General features: G+C 40.0%; 1 protein-coding gene across 3 annotated transcripts in view; it reads right to left on the reverse strand.

Annotated features, from left to right (window-relative positions):
- Positions 1-25290, reverse strand: part of TMEM135 (transmembrane protein 135) — a 417387-nt gene that overhangs the window by 301803 nt on the left and 90294 nt on the right. For all 3 annotated transcript variants that reach the window (XM_050941833.1, XM_050941850.1, XM_050941841.1), the window contains exon 4: positions 15127-15160. In XM_050941833.1, coding sequence (XP_050797790.1) covers positions 15127-15160 — 34 coding nt within the window. The remainder of the gene's footprint in view (positions 1-15126; positions 15161-25290) is intronic.

Here is a 25290-nt window from a genome sequence, read left to right on the forward strand (position 1 = left end):
GGCTCTTGCGAGGCCGGAATCAACGGTGCGGAGGACGTCGGTGCCGCGGCAGTTGATGGTGCCGGGCGGTCCGACTTGGTTAAGCGCTCAGACTGCGGTGTAGATATAGGAGCCGCAGGAGGCTTGTGCTTCTTGCTCCGTGGTGAGAGTGAATGGTGCTGGGTAGGAGCTTGGGCTGGTGATGGTTGATGTCGAGGAGCCTTCACTGGTGGCGTGCGCTCCGGTGCCGAAGAGGAACTTGTTCCCGGTGCCGCTGGCGGTGCCGAAGACTGGGGAGTTAACGCTGCCTCCATCAGAAGTTGTTTTAGGCGAATCTCCCGCACTTTTTTAGTCCGGGGCTTGAACGCCTTACAGATGCGGCACTTGTCCGTAAGATGGGATTCACCCAAGCACTTAAGACAGGAGTCGTGAGAGTCTCCTGTGGGCATCGGCCTAAGACAGACCGAGCACGGTTTGAAGCCCAGTGAACCGGGTATGGCCCCGGTACCGGGCGAGGGGAAGGGGCTAACCCCTGATCCCTCTTAACTAAACACTAACTATACTTGAAGAAATCGAACTACATACATGATTACAATAGAAACGAGCGAATCGCAAGGGAGGTGGAGATCAGCTAAGCTGCGCTCCACTGTTCCAATGAGCGACACGGGCGGTAAGAAGGAACTGAGGAGCAGAGGGGCCGGCAGGGGTATATATCCGGCACCACAGCAGCGCCACTCCAGGGGGCGCCCTGCCAGCCCACCGAGTGTTGCTAGGGTAAAAATCTCCAACGAACGTGCACGCAGCGCGCACACACCTAACTGGAATGGATATGAGCAAGCACTCGAAGAACTTCAATATATATTAGTAAACCTAAATAAATTTTTCTTTCTGTTGTTTTGACCTTGCACTGCCTTCACTCCTGGACTTCAATGGGAATACTGCCGAAGTAGAAGCAAAGGATCAGGTGCCATGTTTTCTAAATGCCAAATAAGTGTATTCAAGAGAAAAAGACCTCCTACCTTATTCATATATTCTCATTCTCTCTCTCTTTCATAGGATGCATGCCTTTCTACTAACATATGCTTTTACAACATTATACCAAATATGCAGCTTATCTTTGCTGCTTAAGTATACATACATCTTAAATTAGCCCAATTTTTTGTAAAATATTGGAAAATCTGAAGATTTAGGAATATTTCAATGTGCTGGGGCAGCGCTACTCAAAAATTTTAAGGACCTAGAAAGAAGTATGTAACTATATTAAAATTTACTTTTCTGGTACACCCTGAGGAACTTCTTGTTAATCCAGGCTTCAGGAGTCTGGCACACAGTTAGACCAAATATTTCATGTGTCAAAGTCTTAGGAATGCAACTGACTGTCCTTCTTTTTCACTGAGTGATTGAAATGGCCATAATTTCAAATGAACACACACTCGGTCCACTTAGGCAATCAAAGAACAATGCATTTGCTTGTACTTTCAGAGTATGTTAAACGGTAACCACTCACTGTCCCTTGTTTTTTATGACATATAGAAAGCTGTGGAACATTTATTAGAAGGTATCTGTTTAATCTCTTCTGTTTTATGTATTTCATTTTAATAAGATAAATATTTTAGAAGTAGCTTTAACTGTTGTTTAAGTGATTTGAATAAAAAGAGCTGTATAGACATAGATGGCTTGTTGTCTCAAGGGAATGGTTACAAGTTAAACAGCTGCTCATTGGTGAGCTGAATTCAGCCCAGTATCAACCGAGAATTCTCTCTGGGACATCTACTGGACGCCTGTTGTATTATGAAACATTTGAGCCCGAAGATGTGTGTCAAATATGTTAACTCTGTAACTGTCCAACATTAAACAGTTTTAAGCAAGGTTCAGGGTTTGGTATACAGAGACCTGAACCTGCTTAGTACCATGGCAAATACATCATTATTTTTGTTTAATCTTTTATTGAAGATATAGAAAAGAAGAGGGAAAAACAGTTAAAGTGCTTGAAGTATTAAATAAGGCTTACATTTCAACAATCCACTGCTCCCTTTCCCTTTAGCTGTTTTTCAAAGGACACTGCCTTTATCTGCTAGTCACTTAAATTATAATAGCTATCCTTTTTGGGGAAAAGAGTAGAAGCTAACTGAAAATGGGCTGGAGCTATTTTTGCTCAAGTCCAATCCTACTTCCTAGAAAACAAGACAAACAGATAAGTAGGAACAAAAAAGAAATTCAAAGATAGAAAATACAGTTTCTGTATCTAGTGTTGAATCTCACTTGCAACCTTGCTGCCAGAAAAGCACAGGCACAGCACATGGTCTTAAAGGCCACTTTGAAACCTGGCAAAACTTGCACCAGTGTCAGGTTGTTTAGGGAATGTCTTTTTGGTCACAGGTTTCCAAGTGATAGCCGTGTTAGTCTGTATCAGCAAGAACAACGAGGAGTCCTTGTGGCACCTTAAAGACTTGGTCACAGGCTCACCAGCAGTGTGGGCTAGCTAAGCCAGACATTTATTAGACAGAAGGAAAAGAGAACAAATAAGGTCGGGAAGAAAAAGAAAACACAGAGACGAAGACAGGACAAAGTCTCACATCTGAATTCAGCCAGAACCAGCAGAGGTGATGGTGTTATTTGTGTCCCTCTCTCTGGCCCCATCTGGTCAGGACATCTCTGAGAATCCAGGACAGCAAAGACCCAATGTCATGGTGGATCCCATGGTCCCAGGAGACAAAGGTGGCAACCATGAGTGTAATACTCCTGATAATGGTTGTTGGCAGACAGCTGCTTCTTAATTTCCCTCCTTCCCTCCCCCGAAAGTCTTCTCTTTTAAAAAGAAGTGATTGGTGGAACAACTCATCGCCTCATTTTGTCCTCCAATTACACCTCTTTCTGAAATGCCAATTCTGGTTCATTGTTTTCTGGTCACGCACTTCTCATCTATCAGGCTTAATATTAACACAGTCACTGAATTATAGCAATAGGCCTTTTTGTTTGGACTAATTTAGTCGGTCTCCCTTTTGCACCTTTTCGCATCAACATTTATTGTTATAGATACTGTGTATTTTTATGAACTTTCATTCACTTCCTACAAATGAGCTCACAATTTGGGTAAATTTGTAGATTCAGTTATCACAACATGCCCCACCATCAGCACTTCAGTTTGGAGAAAGAAAGCTCGAACTATTCATCTTTCCTCGTAACTATTCTCCAGTTTATTACTGACAACTCCACTATCCTTTCCATCACCCAGACTCTCAGCCTCAATTGCATTTTTGTCTACATTATCTTCCAGCATATGGTGTAATGCTAAATTACTTCTTCCACTTCAATTTCACCAAAATTCATCCTTTATCTCCAACACTTGTCCATGCCATGCTCCACCGGGATAGCAATAGACTCCTTTCTGACCCTCCATAGGTCTCACCTCTCTTCCATTGTTTGTCCAAAATGCCAATGCTAAATTAATTTTCCTCTTCTGTCATATCAACCCCCTTTACATAGCTTCCTGTCTCTTATCACATCAAATTCAAGTTTCACATCCTCATTCCCTTTTCTTCCTACTGCTCCAGTCATATCCTCTCATTCTCTAAATCATGACTTCCCTGACACTGCTACCTATTGACTGGAATAGTCTTCTGCTTGTCTAAGAGTCTCCTCTTTACTGTCAATGAAATTTCTTCCAGGTGTCTTATTTCCCTCATTTTCCACACATTGCACTGTGTTACATCTTCTTTGTCTGGTCGTATTAACTAATACTGAAACCTCATGGTATTTAACCTGTGGCCCTTTAGGGTGACTTAAGACATTTGATTTAATTATAAAATTCAAAATGTGTTCTCTGAGCCACCACTTCCGCAACTGACTCCAGAAGCTTCCCCTGTAATCCAGGGGGGCACCTCTGATGTTAGCCAGGAGTGCTCTAAGCAGCTGTTGTCTCTTCCCAGCTGCACCTGCTCAGAAGCTCCCTGTTGGCCTCTTCTTGCATCAAAGAGGAGCAAGGAAAGTAATACTGGTTGCCCCAATGCCTGACTTACAGGACTGCGCAAGGCCCCAGGAAAAACAGGAAGGAGCTTGATTGGCACTGCTTAAGCCCAGGAGAGAGCCTAGCAAGGGATGACTTCCCTCTAACAGCCATACCTCTCAACCCCCACACTCTGAAATGAGGGACAATGACTCTCAAAATGAGGAAAAATGAGGGATGGAACACTGAGGGACATTGCACTGCAGCATTACAAGCCTGGGCCCCAATCCTGCAATGCCGTGTGCCCATGCAGAATGTCCCTGTGGATCATCTGACAGGAATGAGATCTTAGCACTTCAGTGATCACTGCCCTTTCAGGGGTTCCAGTGTCCAGGTCTGTGTCACTGGAATCTTCCCCTGGGGTTTTACTGTTTCCTCCATTCCTACAATCTCTGCAGAGCAATGATACCCACAGCGCACTTAATAACTCTGTCCCTAGTCAGGGACAGGACACCTCCTCATTGCCTTGCAGACTCAGGGAAATATCTCATGTGGCTGAGCTGCACATGCACAGCCCTATCAGGCATGAGACTGCAGAATCATCCCATCACCCAAAAATCAGAGTCAGACCCAGGATATCCAGCACTATGTAGGACACTAGAGAGGTAGGCTCCCACCCAACCACCAAAGGCGACCCAGGAGAAGGAAAAAAGGATAGCTTGGGGGCTGCTCTAACTTGTGCGTTGGCAACAGCATCTCAGCAGCACACTCCAAACTCTCCCCCCGAAGGAAGGATTGCAGGGAGGGAGGCATAGGAGCCAGCACAGCGTTCTCTATTCCCCTCATGCTGGAGGAAGTCAGAGCTAGAACATGTAGATGTTCCTTCCCAGGCAACACAAAGGGAGTGCAACAGGGCTAAGAATCAGCTCTTAAATATTTATTGTTGCCCTTTGAAACTAACCACTGCAAGTAAGGTCAGGAGGAAACACTGTGAAACCCACTGCCCTAGTGAAATCCACCTCAGTCCACCTCTGCTCAACATTGTGGTTTTTTTGAATGACAATCATTTGCCCCATATTGATCTTTATTCATTAACATTCATATCGTGGTAATGCCTAGAGCCCCACCAGCTCAGGACCCCATTGTACTACATGCAGTACGATCAGAATATACTGAGACCTGGCTCATATAGCACATTTCCTCAGTAGATCTCAAGGCACTTCATAATCTCTCATATATTTATCTTCACAACATCTCCTGAGGTAGGGAAGAATTATTATCCCCCATTTTACTAATGTGGAACTAAGGTCACACAGGAAGTCTATGGCAGAGCACGCAATTGAACCCTGGTCCTCAAAGCCCTACGTGAGTGCCCTAACCACTGAATCAACCCTGCCCAAAACAGCCTACAGTCTTTTTCCTCTGATGGCTTTTCACCCTCGTGTTTGTTCATCACAATCCCTCAATTTTCTTTTAATTAATTTTAAAGAGGGTGTTTTAAATAGTGTTTTAATGTTGTTTCAGAAGTTACAAAAGGAAGTGTGTCAGAATCTGTTCCATAATAAAAACATTGTAACTCAGATAAGTTTCTACCCCATGCAAATAACGGTGTCAGAATTTGGCTGATCCAACTTTGTGGGCGGGGTTAGTGGACAGCTGCAAGAAGATCGCTTCAAAAATAAATGTATTAATTATTGCTTTCTTTGTCTACATTGTTTAGGGTAGAGAATGTGCCTTACTCTTTAAGGCATATGTTTTTGAAGCTAGGTAAATGATAAATGGGTAAGCAATGATTGAAGGGGGAAACGTTTACACAATATCATGGAGTCCTTAAGGGTTAGAGTCTGATGCTCTCCTATGTTCATACACTTCTGATCAGTCTTATTTTTAATCAGGAAGGCATAATCTAGTGGTCTGACAAACCCAGGAATCTTAAGATCTAATAATGGATCGGCAACTGACTCAAATCCATGATACTCTGATCTGTGTCCTATACAAATCTGTTTCTTAGCCTCCCCGTTTCTAAAATTGGGATAAACTTGTCTACATCACAGGCATCATCTGAGATTTAGTTAATTTTTGTAGAGCACTTTAAAAATAAAAGTTTATTAGGAGTACAGCACCATATAATAAGCGCACAGGATACTTCAAAAAAAAAATTAGAGGTTCCCAACTCAAGGCGTTTACAGACTAAATTTCAGATAAGATACACAGAGGTGATATATGGGATAAAGGAGGAAAGAAGGACAAAGTCAAAGTTGTTTAATTTATGTGCTTTTTATAGTTATATTGATTGAGCAGTGGGTGCTAGCTAACCCACTTCTTTTGGTTAGCTTTCCAATGTTAAGCATAGCTGTGTGTTTTATAGAAAGTGTGTATTTCCCCAATAGTCAATATATCAAGTTGGTCCTAAGCAAGAGTAGTCTTTTACTTATCTTGACATTCTATGCCTTTGTCTTTAATACAGAACATTCCTTCTACAAGTGCTAAGTTTGTTTTTCCTTCTCACCACCTTAAATTAATTTGAAGATACACGGTCTTCTACTTAACAGCAATTTCTACTAATGCTGAATGTTTTCCTAGTTCACAATACATTATGACATAACTTTTTGAAATCTAACAGCCATGTGTCTTATTTATTGGCCTCCCTTATCTATTAATATTTTCTACCTTTTCAGCCAAAAACAACTTTGGTGATTATGTTTCATTTTCCACCTCTTGTTGGAATCTTGGGGTTCCCTTTGATCTCAAATTATCCTTAGAGGATCAATTGCAATACTTCATTTACTATCTTAGAAATTTCTTGACTTCAACATGTGCAATCCAAAATAGAACTGGAAAGGCTTGTACATGTCTGGGTGGCCTCCAGGACCAACCACTTTGTAACACACTCTTCCTTGGTATTACAGAAATGTTGATTCATATATTGCAACTGGTTCAAGGTTCTGAATCCCACATTCTCAGCAACTTTAGATCTAACCATATTACTTGACTTGTAAAATCTTTGCACTGATTTACAATGAGATTGTTGATTTTAGATTCTGAAGATCAAAAATAAAATTCTACAGAATCTTGTCCTCTGCTTATTTCTAATTCTTAGTTACTTCCAAAAACCCAGTAACAAAAATACAGTTCCTATAGTTAGAAAACAGAGCTCATGATCTTGTCTGTTAAACTAGACTGGTAATTGCTGAAGTCAAGATGATTAAAGATTAAATAGTCGATTTTTTCCTCCCTTGAAATAACTTATTTTTCAAGCTGGCATTCTATGTTAGTATAAAGGTGCAGCTAGTTAGTTTAGCTCATCACTGAACTACTCCTAACTTGCCAGGATCCTTGACCAAATATTTCTAGCAATCACTAGGCTTACTAAATATGCCTCTTCTTACTAGAGTGAGCATGAGGCTAGGAAGCAGGAGTTCTGTTCCAACCTCTTTCATTGGCCTTAACAATTTGCTGCATTTCACTATCCTAATTGTTAAACATCACATCAATCACCCTAAGGAGGTAGATAAATATCATTACACTCATTTTGTAGATTAGGTTTGTTCTCTGAACACAGACAGCCCAGTTCTGCCAATGGGATTATATTCAGAGTTGCATCTGGATATCAATTATAGAAATGGTCTCAGAATTCAGGAGACTTAAAGTGGCTGTCAAAACACACTGCAGCAGTAGGTAAAGTAATTGTTATAGCACTACCTATCTCTTGTTTCTAAAACTGGGCAAATTTATCTATGTAGCAATGTACAAAAATCTCTATAAAGTAAAACAAAACTGACAGCTCAGACCTAAATACTGATTTTAGCAAGTCTGAAGCACAATTTATATAAATACTTCATCCATAAAACATCTGCATAGGATAAACATAACAGTCCTATGAGAAAAAATGATTATTGTTCCCATTGTATTAATCACATCAGAAAAATGTAATGAATTAACAAAATTTGCAATGTCTTTATTCATTTTTTTAATATTGCTCTGACCAAAGTGCAAGAAAGCTCAATATATAATTTCCCATTTTACTTCTGCTAAACAAATTGTACTGCTTAGTAATTCACTTAAGATACATCATGTTTAACTTCTCAAACCTAAGTGTTGTCATTAAATATTAAACTTTACACGTATTCTGAATAGGATATTCTTTCAATCCTAAAGATAAATGTATTAAGACTGTAAACTAATGAAGATTCAAATCACCAGACATGTAGAGGTGTTTGTAGAATAGCAAAGCAACTCAACCAAGAAAACACTAATCATATTATATGTACATATACATACATACCTACACATTATACATATACATCACAGTTAAACAGAGTTGATCAAGCAGGGCCCCTGTTATTCTGATTTTACTATTGTTCAAAGTACATCCAGTTTTGTGATTAGAATTCTCAATTCCAAACCATCACATTCTAGAGAAGGCTCAGGATTCCAAATAGTCTCCATTAAATGTTGTTGCGCTAATTGACTTCTCTGTGGTATCCTTCTCAGATATCTTTGTGGTATAGAGCTGAAAAACTAATGTGACACAGACCAAATGCTACATTTTATTTAAAGGAATGTTTGACCAATAATTCAAAAAAATCATTAGGTTATTCCTATGATTTTTTTAAACAAGTCTTTTGAACTCCTGTACTGAAAAGTGCTTTCCAAATGGATAACATCTCCAATTAATTATTACCAATCTTATAATCTACACTTCCTCTGCAAGATGCTTGAGAAAATTGCTTTTACTCAATTAGGGAAGAAAAATGTTAAATCTTGCAAGATTAGATTACTTTTATTCGGAAGCCAAAGCTCTGTTAGCTTATGTAGTTAAAGGTCTGTGACAATTCTATTAAAAATCCCAGGTAAAACAAGGTTAATGTTCACTTTTCAAATTCCAGAGGAAACTTGGCAGGCAACCTATCCTATTTTCTTTAATGTAGGATGGGAACATTCCTAGTGGATCACATATTTTAAAGCATATATATTGTATTACACAAAAGGGAAAGTTATTTCTGTAACTGGAGCTTCTTCAAGATGTGTTGTCTCTATCTTTATTTCACACGTGGGTGTGCATGCATACCATGCGCCTGAATCTGGAAGTTTTTTCCAAGCAATGTCCATTGATCAGCACATGTGCGGAACATCTTCTCATGCTCCTTACCAAGGCTACAAGGAGCAGTACGGGTCGACCCCACTCCAGTTCCTCCTCTTGCCACACTGAGGTCAAGTCCGAACCAGAGGGGAAGGATGACGGATAGTGGAATACAGATAGGGACCACACATCTCGAAGAAACTTCAGTTACAGTAAGTAACCTCCTCATGTTCAGCAGATTATTCTCCACCACCCCAAAAAAAAATTCAGTCACTGCCTCCAAGGATAAAAGTTCCCCGTTACATAAGGAGGGCATACATTGTTTGTTCCTAGATATATACTTTTATATTTAATCATATTAAAACGCATACTGTTTGCTTGCGCCCAGTTAACCAAGTGATCTAGATCGCTGTAAATCAGTGACTTGTCCTTTTCATTATTTACCAATTCCCCAATTTTTGTGTCGTCTTCAGTCTTTAGAGATGATTTATTGTTCTCTTCCAGGTCATGGATAAAAATATTAAATAGCATAGGGCCAAAAACCAATCCAGGTGGGATCACACTGAAACACACTGACTTGATGATTCCCTATTTACATTTAATCTACTTATTGTCTTCCATGTCAATTTTATATAGTTTTAGTTTTTTATCAAAATGTCATCTGGTACCAAGTCAAACGCATTAAAGAATTATAAGTATATTACATCAGCAACATTACCTTTATCATCCAAATTTATAAACTCATCAAAAAATACACCAAATACACCAAATATACAGGACCTATTTTCCATATACCCATGATGATTTGCACTAATTACAATACACTCATTTAATTCTTTATTAGTTGAATCCCACATCAGTCACCTCATTTTCTGGCAGGGACTGATGTCAGGCTGACAGGCCTATAATGACCCACGTCATCCCTTTTATCCTTTTTAAAAACTGGCACGTTAGCTTCCTTCCAGTCCTCGAACTTTCCTTGTGGTCCAAAATTTAGCTCCTCAGCTAGTGCTTTTAAAACTCTAGGATGCACATGATCTGGACCAGCTGATTTTAAAATGTCTAATTTTAGTAGCTTCTTTTTATCATCCTTCAGGAGATACTAGGGGAATGAAAGGTGTAATTACCATATGATGAGACTGCATCATCTGTGTTCCTCCAAATACAGAACAGAAATATTTATTGAACACTTCTGCCTTTTCAGCATTATTATTCATAATTCTACCATTTCAATCTAGTAATGGACCAATACCATCATCAGGATTTATTTTGTTCCTACCACATTTAAAAAACTCCTTTTACTTTCTTGTCAATTTTCTACATTTCCTGTATTCTGACTAATATCCATTTCTATCAGCTTCCCTTTTCTTATGCAGACATATACACTAATCACAGTTGCCTTCACTTCCCCTTTAAAACAAGTCAGTTTTCTAACCAACACGGCCTTAATGAACCAGAAACTGATGCCACACTTTGTTCCACTTATAGACCAACTTCACTTGCTAACAATGATATCAAAATATTGGCATATTGGCAAAAGTTTTGGCAAGAAGACTAGAGAAATTATGAGGCCTATCATACACCCAAAAGAAGCTGGGTTTGTCAGAGGCCATTATGGCTCTGATAAGCTTTCACTGCCATATTTGGGGGACTTCAACTATCCAGATATATGTTGGGAAAATAACACCGCGGGGCACAGACTATCCAATAAGTTCCTGGACTGCATTGCAGACAACTTTTTATTACAGAAAGTTGAAAAAGCTACTAGGGGGGAAGCTGTTCTAGACTTGATTTTAACAAATAGGGAGGAACTTGTTGAGAATTTGAAAGTAGAAGGAAGCTTGGGTGAAAGTGATCATGAAATCATAGAATTTGCAATTCTAAGGAAGGGTAGAAGGGAGTACAGCAGAATAGAGACAATGGATTTCAGGAAGGCGGATTTTGGTAAGCTCAGAGAGCTGATAGGCAAGGTCCCATGGGAATTAAGACTGAGGGGAAAAACAACTGAGGAAAGTTGGCAGTTTTTCAAAGGGACGCTATTAAGGGCCCAAAAGCAAGTTATTCCGATGGTTAGGAAAGATAGAAAATGTGGCAAAAGACCACCTTGGCTTACCCTTGAGATCTTGCATGACTTACAAAATAAAAAGGCGTCATATAAAAAATGGAAACTAGGTCAGATCACGAAGGATGAATATAGGCAAATAACACAGGAATGCAGAGGCAAGATTAGAAAAGCAAAGGCACAAAATGAACTCAATCTAGCTATGGGAATAAAGGGAAACAAGACGACTTTTTAGCAATACATTAGAAGCAAGAGGAAGACTAAGGACAGGGTAGGCCCACTGCTCAATGAGGAAGGGCAAACAGTAACAGGAGACTTGGAAATGGCAGAGATGCTTAATGACTTCTTTGTTTCGGTCTTCACTGAGAAGTCTGAAGGAATGTCTAGTATAGTGAATGCTTACGGGAAGAGGGTAGGTTTAGAAGAGAAAATAAAAAAAGAGCAAGTAAAAAATCACTTAGAAAAGTTAGATGCCTGCAAGTCACCAGGGCCTGATGAAATGCATCCTAGAATACTCAAGGAGTTAATAGAAGAGGTATCTGAGCCTCTAGCTATTATCTTTGGGAAATCATGGGAGACGGGGGAGATTCCAGAAGACTGGAAGGGGGCGAATATAGTGCCCATCTATAAAAAGGGAAATAAAAACAACCCAGGAAACTACAGACCAGTTAGTTTAACTTCTGTGCCAGGGAAGATAATGGAGCAGGTAATTAAAGAAATCATCTGCAAACACTTGGAAGGTGGTAAGGTGATAGGGAATAGCCAGCATGGATTTGTAAAGAACAAATCGTGTCAAACTAATCTGATAGCGTTCTTTGATAGGATAACGAGCCTTGTGGATAAGGGAGAAGCGGTGGATGTGATATACCTAGACTTTAGTAAGGCATTTGATACGGTCTCGCATGATATTCTTATAGATAAACTAGGAAAGTACAATTTAGATGGGGCTACTATAAGGTGGGTGCATAACTGGCTGGATAACCGTACTCAGAGAGTACTTGTTAATGGCTCCCAATCCTGCTGGAAAGGTATAACAAGTGGGGTTCCGCAGGGGTCTGTTTTGGGACCGGTTCTGTTCAATATCTTCATCAACGATTTAGATGTTGGCATAGAAAGTACGCTTATTAAGTTTGCGGACGATACCAAACTGGGAGGGATTGCAACTGCTTTGGAGGACATGGTCAAAATTCAAAATGATCTGGACAAATTGGAGAAATGGTCTGAGGTAAACAGGATGAAGTTCAATAAAGATAAATGCAAAGTGCTCCACTTAGGAAGGAACAATCAGTTTCACACATACAGAATGGGAAGAGACTGTCTAGGAAGGAGTATGGCAGAAAGAGATCTAGGGGTCATAGTGGACCACAAGCTTAATGTGAGTCAACAGTGTGATACTGTTGCAAAAAAAGCAAACATGATTCTGGGATGCATTAACAGGTGTGTTGTAAACAAGACACGAGAAGTCATTCTTCCGCTTTACTCTGTGCTGGTTAGGCCTCAACTGGAGTATTGTGTCCAGTTCTGGGCACCGCATTTCAAGAAAGATGTGGAGAAATTGGAGAGGGTCCAGAGAAGAGCAACAAGAATGATTAAAGGTCTTGAGAACTTGACCTATGAAGGAAGGCTGAAGGAATTGGGTTTGTTTAGTTTGGAAAAGAGAAGACTGAGAGGGGACATGATAGCAGTTTTCAGGTATCTAAAAGGGTGTCATCAGGAGGAGGGAGAGAACTTGTTCACCTTAGCCTCCAATGATAGAACAAGAAGCAATGGGCTTCAACTGCAGCAAGGGAGATTTAGGTTGGACATTAGGAAAAAGTTCCTAACTGTCAGGGTAGTTAAACACTGGAATAGATTGCCTAGGGAAGTTGTGGAATCTCCATCTCTGGAGATATTTAAGAGTAGGTTAGATAAATGTCTATTAGGGATGGTCTAGACAGTATTTGGTCCTGCCATGAGGGCAGGGGACTGGACTCGATGACCTCTCGAGGTCCCTTCCAGCCCTAGAGTCTATGAGTCTATATTAACAGTTTGTCAAATATGATGAACCCCAGTCATTCTAGCCTTAGACAAAGAAAAGGATTTTGAAAGGTGGGCTGGAGATTGGTTCAAATCCAAACATTGTGCTATATAAATCCTATGTTTAGTTTCTGGATCCAACTGCTATATTCTAGCCCAGCCTCTCACATCATGGCCAACAATGTGGTCTCGGATAACCAGGTCTTCAGGGACACAGTTGTCGATGCATGAAAGACTGGGCTATCCTAGCTACAAGTTACCAGTTACATCCTCAGTTTTGTGGACAATTGCCTATATGGGGCAACCCAGATTTACAAATTAGGAACAAACCTATTATTTGGAAGGAATGATGGAGGAGAGGCATCATACAGACTTTCCAATTAATCAACAGTGAGGGCTTTGTCCCTTTTCTAATGCCAGAGCAGTACTATGAACTGCCACCCTCAGCTGAGTGGCAGCACTTACAACGAAGACATTTACTACTACATCAATTTGACATGGACACCAGGACTGCCAGAGGCCCCAGAACTACCGAGGAACTTTAGAAATATTTCATAAACTCTTCAGGCCCCGACTCTACATGTATGATTTACTAATGAAGAGGAACTCCACTAGTCTAGAGTTCTTTGTGAAAGCACTAGAAGAGGATTTACCACCACTCTTAAAAGCATCTCAATGGTAAAACATACTATGTTATGTTTAAAATGCCTCTTTGAATCAGACTATGCTTGATAAAACAAAAGATTTTATTTAAAGTGGACTGGACACTACAGATGCTGCACAAGATAAAAGTTTTATCTTCTGATGTTTGTTAGTGCTGTAATAAAATAAAGCTAAACTATGGGCCTGTCCAACAGTCAGGCAGCTTTGGAAAAAGGTGACAAGCGTTAAAATGGTGCTTGACTTCAGCAGCCAGGTATATGCTGCAAATTATATTTTAGGGTATTTACCCACTAAGCTGGGTTTAACTCCACCACAGAGACTTTGGTTCTTGAGGGAGGCAATGATCATCAAGTGATTTTACAAAGATGTAAGAACACAGTGGTTTTCAGACCTGTCTGAATGAGCTGCCAAAGAAAGAATAATTTACCGCAGCTGAGATCAATTATATGAATTCAAAGATATATGGCCCCCATTTCTAGATACATTTGGATGAAAAAGAATCAACATTCAGGCTGCTTGAAGAATGTCAGACGTTAATTCTTTTTTTCTTTCTATTCATAAATGTCTTCTATTTTATTACTGCAAGTCTCCACCACCACGTTATGTCTACATAGCTTTGTCTCGTATTTGTACACTTTTGAGAAGTTTGTAAAACAAATTTTATTGGAGAGCCTGCAAGTTTACAGTATTCAGGAACATATACAAACTGTAAATCATTATAATCTTAACACTTTTTTGTTATTTTTCCTTCACAAAAATCAATTTAAAAAAATCACACACAAAAGAAAAACCAAGGCTGAATATTGCTTGTGGAATAACCACATCATTCTGAATAATATGAACATGAGACATTTAAAAGTAAAATTACTATAACATTTACTTTTCAATGCACCACTTACATAAACTGAACACACATATCATTGTTTTTTTACAGAGGGTATGGATTATACAGCAATTTTAATATCAAGATTACCATGTGGTAAAATATGTGTATTCAGGCATAACACATAATATAAATCAATTAACTAAAAATACAATTTAAATGCAAGGGAATTTGAGGGACTAGACTCTAATCAAACACGAAGTTCTTTACATGTCTTTACAATTAAATTGCTGCTGATATGGTACATAGGATGAGAAACTGTCTTAGGGCCAAGGTAGAAGAGAATCTAAGCACCATATAGTGAAATACGTTTCAATCTTCACTCTGAAATTATTTGCTTTTGTCAAACTTTTGGCATTAAGATAATTTTAGTTATCTGAAAATTAAAAAATTTCAAGGTTTAAAAAGACAATTAACAAATTATTAAAATTAATTTACAATGTGCACTTCCAATACCATATATATTTTTATTCTTGGAAGAAAGGATTACTTACCAAATTAGCCATGTAGATTGTAAGCAGACCTCTCCTATAAACAGAAATGATCAGATTAGTGAGTAAGACACACCAATGTTAAATCACCCCTCATGTTGAAACAAATTACAATTTAATATCACAACGTAAGAAAAACAGAAAGTTTTCCTACAGTCTCTAGAAGATAGCTTAAGTTTACTTATGTAGGTTTCAAGCATTATCCATGGCAGAAAAAATACAAGAAGAATCTCCACAGAAACCATGGGAGAAACCATGCCAGTAACACTGTGCTCAAAAACATTGCTCCAAAGCAGTTCAGTGACAATTGCTTCTAATTCTTAGTGATTACTCAATGATCAAATAAAATTTTAACAAAATCTACAACTGATTTCTTGGCCTAATTCAGTGGTTCCCAACCTTTTCTGGTTGAGGATCAAACACATCCCAGCAATGTCTCCTCAGACCAGGCCCTTGTATAGTTGCTACCATTTTCTCTTCTGCCATTTTCTGCCTGTTTTCAGTGTTTTGTCCTTTTAAAAACTTTTTTTCCACTTGAATTTTAAGAGTGTTTGCTCCTGCTTTATAGCTCACTGTTCTCCATGCTGCAGATGGTTACAAGCCATTTGAGATAGGGACATATGCTGGCAAGTCCATAGGTCTGAACATATATGCTCATTGCTCTTCAGTTGAATGCCACTGCAGCAGAGGACAGAAGCTTGTGTTTCTGGGCTGTTACCCATATCTGCAGCCTTGTACATGTGAGCTAATCCTATGACACGTTGCATCAGAGATCACTGTGGGAGCAAGAACAGAAGTTTCCTTTTAAGGAGCCACCCCATTAGCCTACCAGTCACAAAAGCACATTTGCACTGTGAAAGGGCAGATACAGAGTTATCTAATTTTCACTAACCCCACTGTTCATATGTTCCTATGCCTTGGCGAATGCTAGTTTTTAATCAGTGTTGCCAACTCTTGTGATTTTATCACAAGTCTTGCAATATTTTCTGTTTTCAGTGACGCTCCTGCTGTTAGAATCTAAATATTGCATTAGAATCTCAGTCTCTGAAAGAAAAGAAAAAGATCAGTATACATGCACAGTAGAGTCTTCATAGATTCTGGCAGCTAAATTTGCCAAATATTTGCACTAAGCTTTCTCCAGCTCAGGACTGCAGTTCCCGGCCAATGGGAGCTGCAAAGCCAGCGCTTGGGGCGGGGGAAGCATGCGGGGCCTCCTGGCCGCCCCTACACATAGGAGCCGGGGAGGGGAGGGAACATGCCGCTGCTTCCAGGAGCTGCAGGGAGCTTGCCTTAACCCCGGCTGTGCAGCCAATTGGACTTTTAACAACTCAGTCAGCGGTGCTGACTAGAGCCACCAGGATCCGTTTTTGACGGGGCAATCCAGTCAAAAACCAGACACCTGGAAACCCTAGCCTCAACAGGGACAGGGCTACGAGCCCTGCACCAAAGACTATCAGCAGCTAGAATAGGTGGATGGAAGATATGTTTTGACATTTATGTTAATAAACCAGACTCCAAAAATGCGAGTGTTTATTGAGAAAACACTGAATGTAAAGTCTGATTAACTAGGACAGAATTGGATATTGAGGCTGTGGCAAAGCCAAAGCCAGACTGGGTAAACTCTGCTACAAGCATCCTTATGCATATTCATAAGAATACAGTCCTTCTGTAAACTGATTACATATTTTTTTTCCTTCCACAAGATGCTTGCCTCATACTGTACATAGAATGATGATACTCTGTAAATAAACCATTAGTGAATTTGGCTGTTGTCTGTATCATCATCAACTACACAGCATCCAGGTCAAATAAGTACCTGGAAAAAGTGGAAGAAACCCATGAGTAAACCCCTGAGAACACTCGAAAGTGTTTCTGATAACATATGGAATCCCTCTCATTAAGATGTAATAGCTAAAAAGAACTCATTGATACACTCAAGCACTTCACTGTCTAAGGGAAAAGAAGTGGACCCCCTTACTCCTGGAAATATTGACGCACCTTCTTTTCAGAGCCTGAGGATACCTTGGGGAAAGCTTCTCTCTATTTTGCTTTAGCTTGGCAGACTGGATTTATATTCCATAGCATCAAAGACCATGCTACAAACACCAACTTATCCCACTACTACTTTGGGGAACATCTCTACCACAGAAGATAAGCTTCTCTCTCCTTTGGACAATTTAAATGACTAGTTTTGTTACAGCTCCAGAAATTGCTTCAGAGTTGTCTCATTTCATTGAAGTGTTGAAGATTCCTCTGTGACGGTACTGAAAATGCTGAAGGCATCCACTAGAAAACAGTACTGTAAGAGGCACAGTTGAGGTGTTCCCACCTCCTGCTTTCAGCCTTCACTGTGTTGAGACACACATGGTAGCCAGATACTGTTACAGAGGTTGCCCTAAATCTTGCCGTAAGGCACAAATCAAATGGAAAAGGCAGGAGAAGCAGCACTCAACAGCAGAAAAATCCTGGCTGGCAATTGGTCATTATCCTGCCTGGCAGAGCAAATGAGGAGGAACCCAGACCTTGCAAAATTGCAAACTGAGCCACATATTATTTTGTTAAGAGAATAAACTATAGAAATTGTATTCTGCTCTTCCCTCTGCTGGATCCCAAATGACAAAATAAATACTTTTTGAACATTATGCTGGTGTGGTTTTGTATTTAAGACAAGCATAAAAGAACCTATCAAAACAACTTTATATATCTCATTTTTATAAACAGATTATATATATGGTTACATACATACACATATTGAGGATGACTGTGTGCAGACATACCTTACGTGGTGACATCCATGTAATAATCAAAGAGCTGTGTGATCATTCTCACAATTATATGACAGAGTTTATTAATACACCAACTTTTTAAAAAATCATTTCTGATGTGCACAAATTTAGATTGTTCATGTCTTACGCTATATATAACTCTTCTAGGAAAGTGTGCCTCAACCACTTCATAAATGCAATGGCAACTGAAAACTATTAAACAATAGAAAGCTTATCTCTCAATGAGTACTCAAGAACATATTTGATTTAATATATTGCATTCACCACAATGAATCCGTATCATTTAGGCACCCTATTTGACATATTCAAAACAAGCATTCTTTCTGCAAAATACCCATTTATTTTTTTAAATATGTAATCTTGGTAATTTGTTATTAACAGAGATCCCCAATTTGGATAGCTGCTACCATAATTTTCTCAAAAACAAAGTATGATTATCCAGATCAAAGTCCTTCTGAGAAATAAAAGATTTACTGCCACTTAATTTCCTGTGAATCCTGCTGATTTTAGAAGTTCCTCTTTCTTCACTGAATAATATAGAAATAAAACAAGCTCAGGAAAAACAAGGTTAACTTCATGGTATGTAGCACCTGAGTAAATAAGGTTTTCTATCTCGTAGAACAGGTTTTTAATACCCTTTAAACAATTCTGTACCTGAAACCATTTATACTCACATTTGTAAAGTTATTATTGCAAAATGACAGTTGTCTATCCAACATCAACAATAGCAATGACTCCCATCCTCAAAACAAACTACTGACACCAATCTTGTAGTTACAGCACTGGACGGGGAGCCAGAAGAAACTCTTCCATTGACTGGACAAAAAAAAAAAAATGGGCAAGCCACTTAGCCTCTTTCTGTCTTCATGTGGATGTGGAAAAATTGGAAAGAGTCCAGCGGAGGGCAACAAAAATGATTAGAGGCTGGAGCATATGACTTATGAGGAGAAGCTGAGGGAACTGGGATTGTTTAGTCTGCAGAAGAGAAGAATGAGGGGGGGATTTGATAGCTGCTTTCAACTACCTGAAAGCGGGTTTCCAAAGAGGATGGATCTAGACTGTTCTCAGTGGTACCTGATGACAGAACAAGGAGTAATGGTCTCAAGTTGCAGTAGGGGAGGTTTAGGTTGGATATTAGGAAAAACTTTTTCACTCAGAGAGTGGTGAAGCACTGGAATGGGTTATCTAGGGAGGTGGTGGAATCTCCTTCCTCCTTAGAGGTTTTTAAGGTCAGGCTTGATAAAGCCCTGGCTGGGATGATTTAGTTGGGAACTGGTCCTGCTTTGAGCAGGGGGTTGGACTAGATGACCTCCTGAGGTCCCTTCCAACCCTGATATTCTATGATTCCATGATTCCAAGACCAGAAAGCGCCATTGTGATCATCTAGTCTGACATCTGTGTAACACAGGCCACAGAACTTCCCCAAAATAATTCTTAGGGAATTTCTTTTACCAATCCAATCCTGATATTAAAATTATCAGCCATGGAGAATAGACCACAATCCTCGGTAAAACTGTTCAAATAATTAATTACTGTCACCACTATAAATTTATGCCTTATTTCCAACCTGAATTTGTGTAGCTTCAAATTCCATCCATTGATCATGTTATTCTTTTTCTGCTAGACTGAAGAACTCATTATTGAATATTCGTTCCCCATGTAGATACTCAGACTGTAATCAAGTCACCCCTTAACATTCTCTTAAATAAACTAAACAGATTGAGCTCCATGAGTCTATCATGTTTTCTAACCCTTTAGTCATTCTCGTGGCTCTTCTCAGAACCCTCTCCAATTTATCAATATCTTTCTTGAATTGTAGGCATCACAACTGGACGCAGTATTCCAGCAGCAATCGCATCAGTGCCAAATAAAAAGGTAATATAACCTCTCTATCCCTACTTGAGATTCTCCTGTTCATGCATCCAAGGATTGCATTGGCTCTTTTTGGTCATAGCATCATACCGGGAGCTCATATTCAGCGGATTTTCAACCATCACCCTCAAATCTTTTTCAAAGTCACTACAATACAGTCCTCCATTCTGTAAGTATTGCCTACATTCTTTGTTTCTAGATATATACTTTCACATTTAATCATATTAAAAAAGAGTTTGCTTGTGTCCAATTTATCAAGTGATTCAGATTCCTCTTCAATATTTACTATTCTTGCAACTTTTCCATCATCTGCAATTATCAGTAAAACTTCTACATTTTCTTCCAGGTGATTGATAACAAGGTGAACAGTGTAGGGCCAAGACTCAACCTCTACAGGGCCCCACTGGAAACAAACCTAATCCAATGATGAATCTCCATTTACAATTACATTTTGAGACCTATCAGTTAGCCAATTTTTAATCCATTTGTGTGCCATGCTAATTTTATGTCATTCTACTTTTAATCATAATATTATGCAGTACCAAGTGAAACACCTTACAGAATTCTAAATGTATGTCAACACTATTACCTTTACCAACCAAACTTGTAATAATTATATTACCCTCCTTTAATTCTTTATTAATCTAATCTTATGTTAGACGCTCCATTATTTTACCAGACTGATCAGCCTATAGCTATTGAGGTTATCCCATTATCCTTTTTAAAAACTGGCACTTTTTCTAGTCTTCTGGAACCTTCCCAATATTCCAAGATTTACTGAAAATAAACATTAACGCTCAGCAACCTCCTCTTTTAAAATTCTTGGATGCAAGTTATCTGGACCTGCTGATTTTAAAATGTCTAATTTTAGTAGCTTTTTAACATTCTCCAGATACCAGGGAAATGGAAAGAGTCATCACTATGTGATGACATTCTAAAATCTGTTTTTCCCTGACTACTAAACAAAAATACTTAAACACTTCTATCTCTTCTGCATTCTTATTGATAAGTCTATCATTTGCATCTAGTAATGGGCCAATACCATCATCAGGATTATTTTTGTTCCTAATATATTTTTGAAACATCTTATTGTACTTAAGTCTGTTGGCCATACATTTCTCATTGTGTCCCTTTGCTAGGGATCTCAGAGACTTGGTAGGATAATATGCATGACTGGAATATTGGTATAGAAGGGTACAGCTTTCTCAGAAAGGAAAGGCAGGGGGGAAAGGGAGGAGATGTTGCCTCATATATTAAAAATGTATACACTTGATTGAAGTTGGGAAGAAAATGGGAGACAGACTTATAGAAAGTTTCTGGGAAAGGATAAAAAGGGTTAAAAAACAAGGGTTATGGCATGGGAGGGGTCTACTAGAGACCACCTAACCAGGAAGAAGAGATAGATGAGGCTTTTTTTAAACAACTAACAAAATCACCCAAAGCAAGGATTTGGTGGGGTGATGGGGGACTTCAACTACCCACACATATGTTGAGAAAATAATACAGCAGGGCACAGACTATCCAACAAGTTCTTGGAATGTATTGGAGACAATTTTTAGTTCAGAAAGTGGAGAAAGCTAGTACGAGAGAGGCTGTTCTAGATTTGATTTTGACAAATAGGGAGGAACTGGTTGAGAATTTGAAAGTGGAAGGCAGCTTAGTTGAAAATGATGATGAAATGGTAGATTCTAAGGTACGGTATGAGGGAAAACAGCACAATAAAGATAATGGATTTCAAGAAGGCAGACCTTAGCAAACTCTGGGAGTTGCTAGTGTGACAAAGTTCCTCCTCTACCTTGGTGGGTCCTGTGCTTATTGGCAGATATGCTCACCTCCGCGATCTTCCCCACAGTCTGGATCAACTCCTCCTGTGTCTGATCAGGAGTTGGGAGGTTTGGGGGGAACCTGGGCCCGCCCTCTACTCCAATGTCTAGCCCAGGGCCCTGTGGATTGCAGCTGTCTATAGTGCCTCTTGTAACAGCTGCATGACAGCTACAACTTCCTGGGCTACTTCCCCATGGCCTCCTCCAAACACCTTCTTTATCCTCACCACAGGACCTTCCTCCTGGTATCTGATAACGCTTGTACTTCTTAGTCCTCCAGCAGCACATCCTCTCACTCTCAGCTCCTTGTGCCTCTGGCTCCCAGCTCCTCACACGCACTTCCTCTCCTCTGGCTCCTCCTCTCCCTGACTGGAGTGAACTCCTTTTTAAACCCAGGTGCCCTGATTAGCCTGCCTTGATTGGCTGCAGGTGTTCTAATCAGCTTGTCTGCCTTAATTGATTCTAGCAGGCTCCTGATTTCTCTAGTGCAGCCCCTGCTCTTGTCACTCAGGGAACAGAAAACTACTCACCCAGTGACCAGTATATTTGCCATCTACCAGACTCCTGTACCCCACTGGCCTGGGTCTGTCACAGTAGGTAAGATCACATAGGAAGCAAGTCTTAGGGGAAAAACAGCTCAAGAGAGCTGGCAATTTTTCAAAGAGACATTACTAAAGGCACAAGAGCAAACTATCCCACTTTGCAGGAAAGAGAGGAAGGAAGGAGACAACCCTGGTTTAACCATGAGATCTTCAAAGAGTCATAAAAGAGTGATACAAGAAGTGGAAACTAGGTCAAATTACAGAGGATGAATATAAACAAATAAAACAAGTATTTAGGGACAAAATTAGGAAGGCCAAGGCACAAAATGAGATTAAGCTAGCTAGAGACAAAGGGTAACAAGAAAAACATTCTACAAATACATTAGGAACAAGAGGAAGATCAAGGACAGGGTAGGTCCGTTACTCAATGGGGAGCAGGGGAGAACAGAAAATGTGGAAATAGCAGAAACGCTAAATGACTTTTTTGTTTCAATTTTCTCCAAAAAGGATAGTAGCGATTGGATGTCTAACAGTGAATGCCAGTGAAAATGAGATAGGATCAGAAGCTAAAATAGGAAAAGAACAAATTAAAAATTACCTAGACAAGTCAGATATTTTCAAGTCACCAGAGCCTGATGAAATACATCTTAGAATACTCAAGGAGCTGACTGAGGAGATATCTAAGTCATTGGTGATTATCTTCGAAAAGTCATGGAAGAAAGGTGAGATTCCAAAGGACTGAAAAAGGGCAAATATAGTGCCATCTATACAGAGGGAAACAAGGAAAACCTGGGAAATTACAGACCAGTCAGCTTAATTTCATTAGCCAGAAAGATAATTGCACAAATAATTAAAGCAATTAATTTGCGAACTCCTAGAGCAAACTTTTTGGCCCAAGGGCCACATCTGGGTATAGAAATTGTATGGTGGGCCATGAATGCTCATGAAATTGGGGTTGGAAGTGTGGGAGGGGGTGAGAGCTCTGGTTGGGGGTGCGGGCCCTGGGGTGGAGCTGGAAATGAGAGGTTTGAGGTGTAGGAGTTTGCTCCAGGCTGGGACCGATGGGTTCGGAGGGCGGGAAGAGAATCAGGGCTGGGGCAGGGTTCCTGGCCAATGGGAGCTGCAAGGTTGGCGCTTGGGGTGGGGGCAGCATGTGGAGCCCCCTGGCTGCCCCTTAACGTAGGAGTCGAAGGGAGGACATGCCGCTGCTTCTGGGAGCCGTGCGGAGCAGCCCCCAATTCTGTTCCCTGGCTAGAGCACTGGAGCAGGGCAAGTGCCAGACTCTGCTCCCCAGCTGGAGCTCGAGGGCCAGATTAAAACGCCTGGTGGGCCACATCTCGGTGGGCCATAGTTTGCCCACCCCTGACCTAGAGGATAGTAAGGTGATACGTAACAGTCTGCACGGATTTGTCGAGAACAAATCATGTCAAATCAACCTAATAGCTTTCTTTGAGAGGTAACAAGCCTTGTGGGTGGGGGGAAAAGCAGAAGATGTAGTATACCTTGAGTTTATGTTATTGATACTGTCTCGCATGGCCTTCTCATAAACAAACTAGGGCAATACAATGGAACTACTAAAAGATGGGTGCATAACTGGTTGGAAAACCGTTCCGAGAGAGTAGTTATCAGTGATTCACAGTCAATCTGGAAGGGCATGTCGACTGGGATCATTCAGAGATTGGTTCTGGGTCCAGTTCTTCATCAGTGACTTAGATAATGGCATAGAGACTAGACTTATAAAGTCTGTGGATGATACCAAGCTGGGAGGGGTTGCAAGTGCTTCGGAGGATAGGATTAAAATTCGAAATAATCTGGACAAACTGGAGAAATGGTCTGAAGTAAATAGGATGAAATTCAATAAGGACAAATGCGAAGTACTCCGCTTAGGAAGGAACAATCAGTTGCACACTTACAAAATGGGAAATAAGTGCCTAGGATGGAGTACTGCAGAAAGGGATCTGGAGGTTACAGCAGATCGCAAGCTAAAGGTGAGTCAATAGTGTAACACTCTTGCAAAAAAAAACAAAAAAAGCAAACATCATTCTGGGATGCATTAGCAGGAGTGCTGTAAGCAAGATATGAGAAGTAATTCTTCCACTCTACTCCATGCTGATTAGGCCTCAACTGGAGTAATGTGTCCAGTTCTGGGTGCTAATTTCAGGAAAGATGTGGACAAATTGGGCAAAGTCCAGAGAAGAGCAGCAAAAATGATTAAAGGTCTAGAAAACATGACTTATGAGGGAAGATTGAAAAAAGTAGGTTTGTTTAGTCTGGAGAAGAGAAGACTGAAAGGGGACATGATAACAGTTTTCAAGTACATACAAGTTGTTATAAGCAGGAGGAAGAAAAATTGTTCTCCTTAGCCTTTGCGGATAGGACAAGAAGCAAAGGGGATTACATTACAGCAAGGGTGATTTAGGTTGGACATTAGGAAAAATTTCCTGTCAGGGTGGTAAAGCACTGGAATAAATTGCCAAGGGAGGATGTGGAATCTCCATCGTTGGCGATTTTTAAGAGTATGTTAGACAAACACCTGTTAGGGATGGTCTAGATATTACTTAGTCCTGCCATGAGTACAGGGGACTGGACTAGATGACTACTCAAGGTCCACTGCAGTTCTATGATTCCCTTATGAATTTTTGACAATTTCTAACTTCTGATTTATATTCATTACTATAACCTTTCCCATTCTTCCATTTATTTATATATGTATTTTATAGCTGTCTTCACTTCTCCTCTAAACCAGATCTGTTTTACAAATTTAATTAATGCATTATTTTTTTTAACAAGTATCATCAGCATTAAAGCATGTCCTCTGGAATGGTGGCCGAAGCATGAAGGGGCATACAAATGTTTAGCACATCTGGCATGTAAATACCTTGCAACGCAGGCTACAAAAGTCCCATGCAAACACCTGTTCTCACTTTCTGGTGACACTGTAAATAAGAAGTGGGCAGGCATTATCTCTTGTAAATGTACACAAACTTGTTTGTCTTAGCAACTGGTTGAACGAGAAGTAGGACTGAGTGCGGGGAGGGATAGCTCAGTGGTTTGAGCACTGGCCTGCTAAACCCAGTGTTGTGAATTTAATCTTGAGGGGGCCATTTAGGGATGTGAGGCAAAAATCTGTCTGGGGATTGGTCC

The sequence above is a fragment of the Gopherus flavomarginatus genome, chromosome 1, assembly GCF_025201925.1.
Source record: "Gopherus flavomarginatus isolate rGopFla2 chromosome 1, rGopFla2.mat.asm, whole genome shotgun sequence".
NCBI classification, from domain to species: domain Eukaryota; kingdom Metazoa; phylum Chordata; order Testudines; family Testudinidae; genus Gopherus; species Gopherus flavomarginatus.